At 36.9% G+C, this 1,465-nt stretch overlaps 1 protein-coding gene across 1 annotated transcript; it reads left to right on the top strand.

Annotated features, from left to right (window-relative positions):
- Positions 1-574: 574 nt before the first annotated feature.
- Positions 575-868, top strand: LOC132650816 (zinc finger protein 120-like; the record flags this gene model as incomplete). The annotated part of the gene is made up of 1 exon (XM_060376131.1): positions 575-868. A coding segment is annotated over one exon (294 nt), but the record flags the coding sequence as incomplete, so codon positions are not given.
- Positions 869-1,465: the final 597 nt, after the last annotated feature.

The raw sequence follows: 1,465 nt of genomic DNA, 5'->3' as shown, positions 1-1,465 counted from the left end.
ATGCTATAAAACTGATCCACATAACAAATTCTCTTACCATCACAGGGATCTTCAAAAATACCCATAATGAAGGGGAATACCGTGAATGTAAATAATGTGATAAAACTTTTAAATTTGATTCTTCTTTACCATTAGACCAAATTATGAAATTAATTCACATAGATAAATATATTTATTAGTGTAATGAAATGACGGTGGCAAATCTTTCACATGTGCCAATTTTCTTTGCAGGCATGAAAGCAGTCATACTGGAGAGAAACCCTTTAAATGCACTCTATGTGGGAAAACCTTCCCCTATATCACTGTTCTTATATGGCATAAAAGAACACACACTGGAGAGAAGCCTTACAAATGTAATCTATGTGGTAAAGCCTTTGCAAAAAGCAGTCAGCTCATACGGCATAAAAGAACACATACTGGAGAGAAACCTTATGAATGTAATGAGTGTGGCAAAGCCTTTGCAGAAAACAGTACTCTCTTAAGCCATACAAGAACACACACTGGAGAGAAACCTTATGAATGTAATGAGTGTGGCAAAGCCTTTGCAGAAAACAGTACTCTCTTAAGCCATAAAAGAACACACACTGGAGAGAAACCTTATGAATGTAACCAGTGTGGTAAAGCCTTTGCACAAAACAGTACTCTCTTAAGCCATAAAAGAACACACACTGGAGAGAAACCTTATGAATGTAACCAGTGTGGTAAAGCCTTTGCACAAAACAGTCATCTCATAAGCCATAAAAGAACACACACTGGAGAGAAACCTTATGAATGTAATGAGTGTGGTAAAGCCTTTGCAAAAAACAGTCATCTCATGAGCCATAAAAGAACACACACTGGAGAGAAACCTTATGAATGTAATGAGTGTGGCAAAGCCTTTGCAGAAAACAGTCATCTCATAAGACATAAAAGAACACATACTGGAAAGAAACCTTATGAATATACCCAATCTGATAAAGCCTTTGCACAGCAGAGTAGTCTCCAAAAACAGGAAAAGACACACAGTGGAGGGAAGCCTTGTGAGGGTAATTAGTGTGATAAAGCCTTTGCATGTAACAATCATCTCCTAAGACAACAGCACATTCTGGAGGGAAACCATATGAATATAACTATGTGGCAAAGCCTTTGCACATAACATCTCCTAATACATAAAATAACACATACTGGAAAGATGTCTGACTGTAACCAATGTGAAAAAACTTTTGGACTTCAGAATAATCTCCACACTCATGAAAGAAATCCTAATGGACAGAAAGCCTGTGAGTGCTTTTAACATGGTGAAACCATTCCACATTTGTATAATCTTCATCATCATGAAAGGATTCATAATAGAGGAAAAACTTATGAATGTGTTAAAATGGTGAGGCCTTGCACAAATCTAGAGTCATCATCATCATAAAAGTATCCTTACTGGAGAGGAATTCTGTGAGTATAAGCAATTTGGAAAGGCCTTTGTGTACTTTGG

This window comes from Meriones unguiculatus (assembly GCF_030254825.1).
Source record: "Meriones unguiculatus strain TT.TT164.6M chromosome 13 unlocalized genomic scaffold, Bangor_MerUng_6.1 Chr13_unordered_Scaffold_33, whole genome shotgun sequence".
NCBI lineage: Eukaryota > Metazoa > Chordata > Mammalia > Rodentia > Muridae > Meriones > Meriones unguiculatus.
The sequence above is the reverse complement of the archived record's forward strand: the minus strand, read 5'-3'. Positions and strand labels throughout refer to the sequence as shown.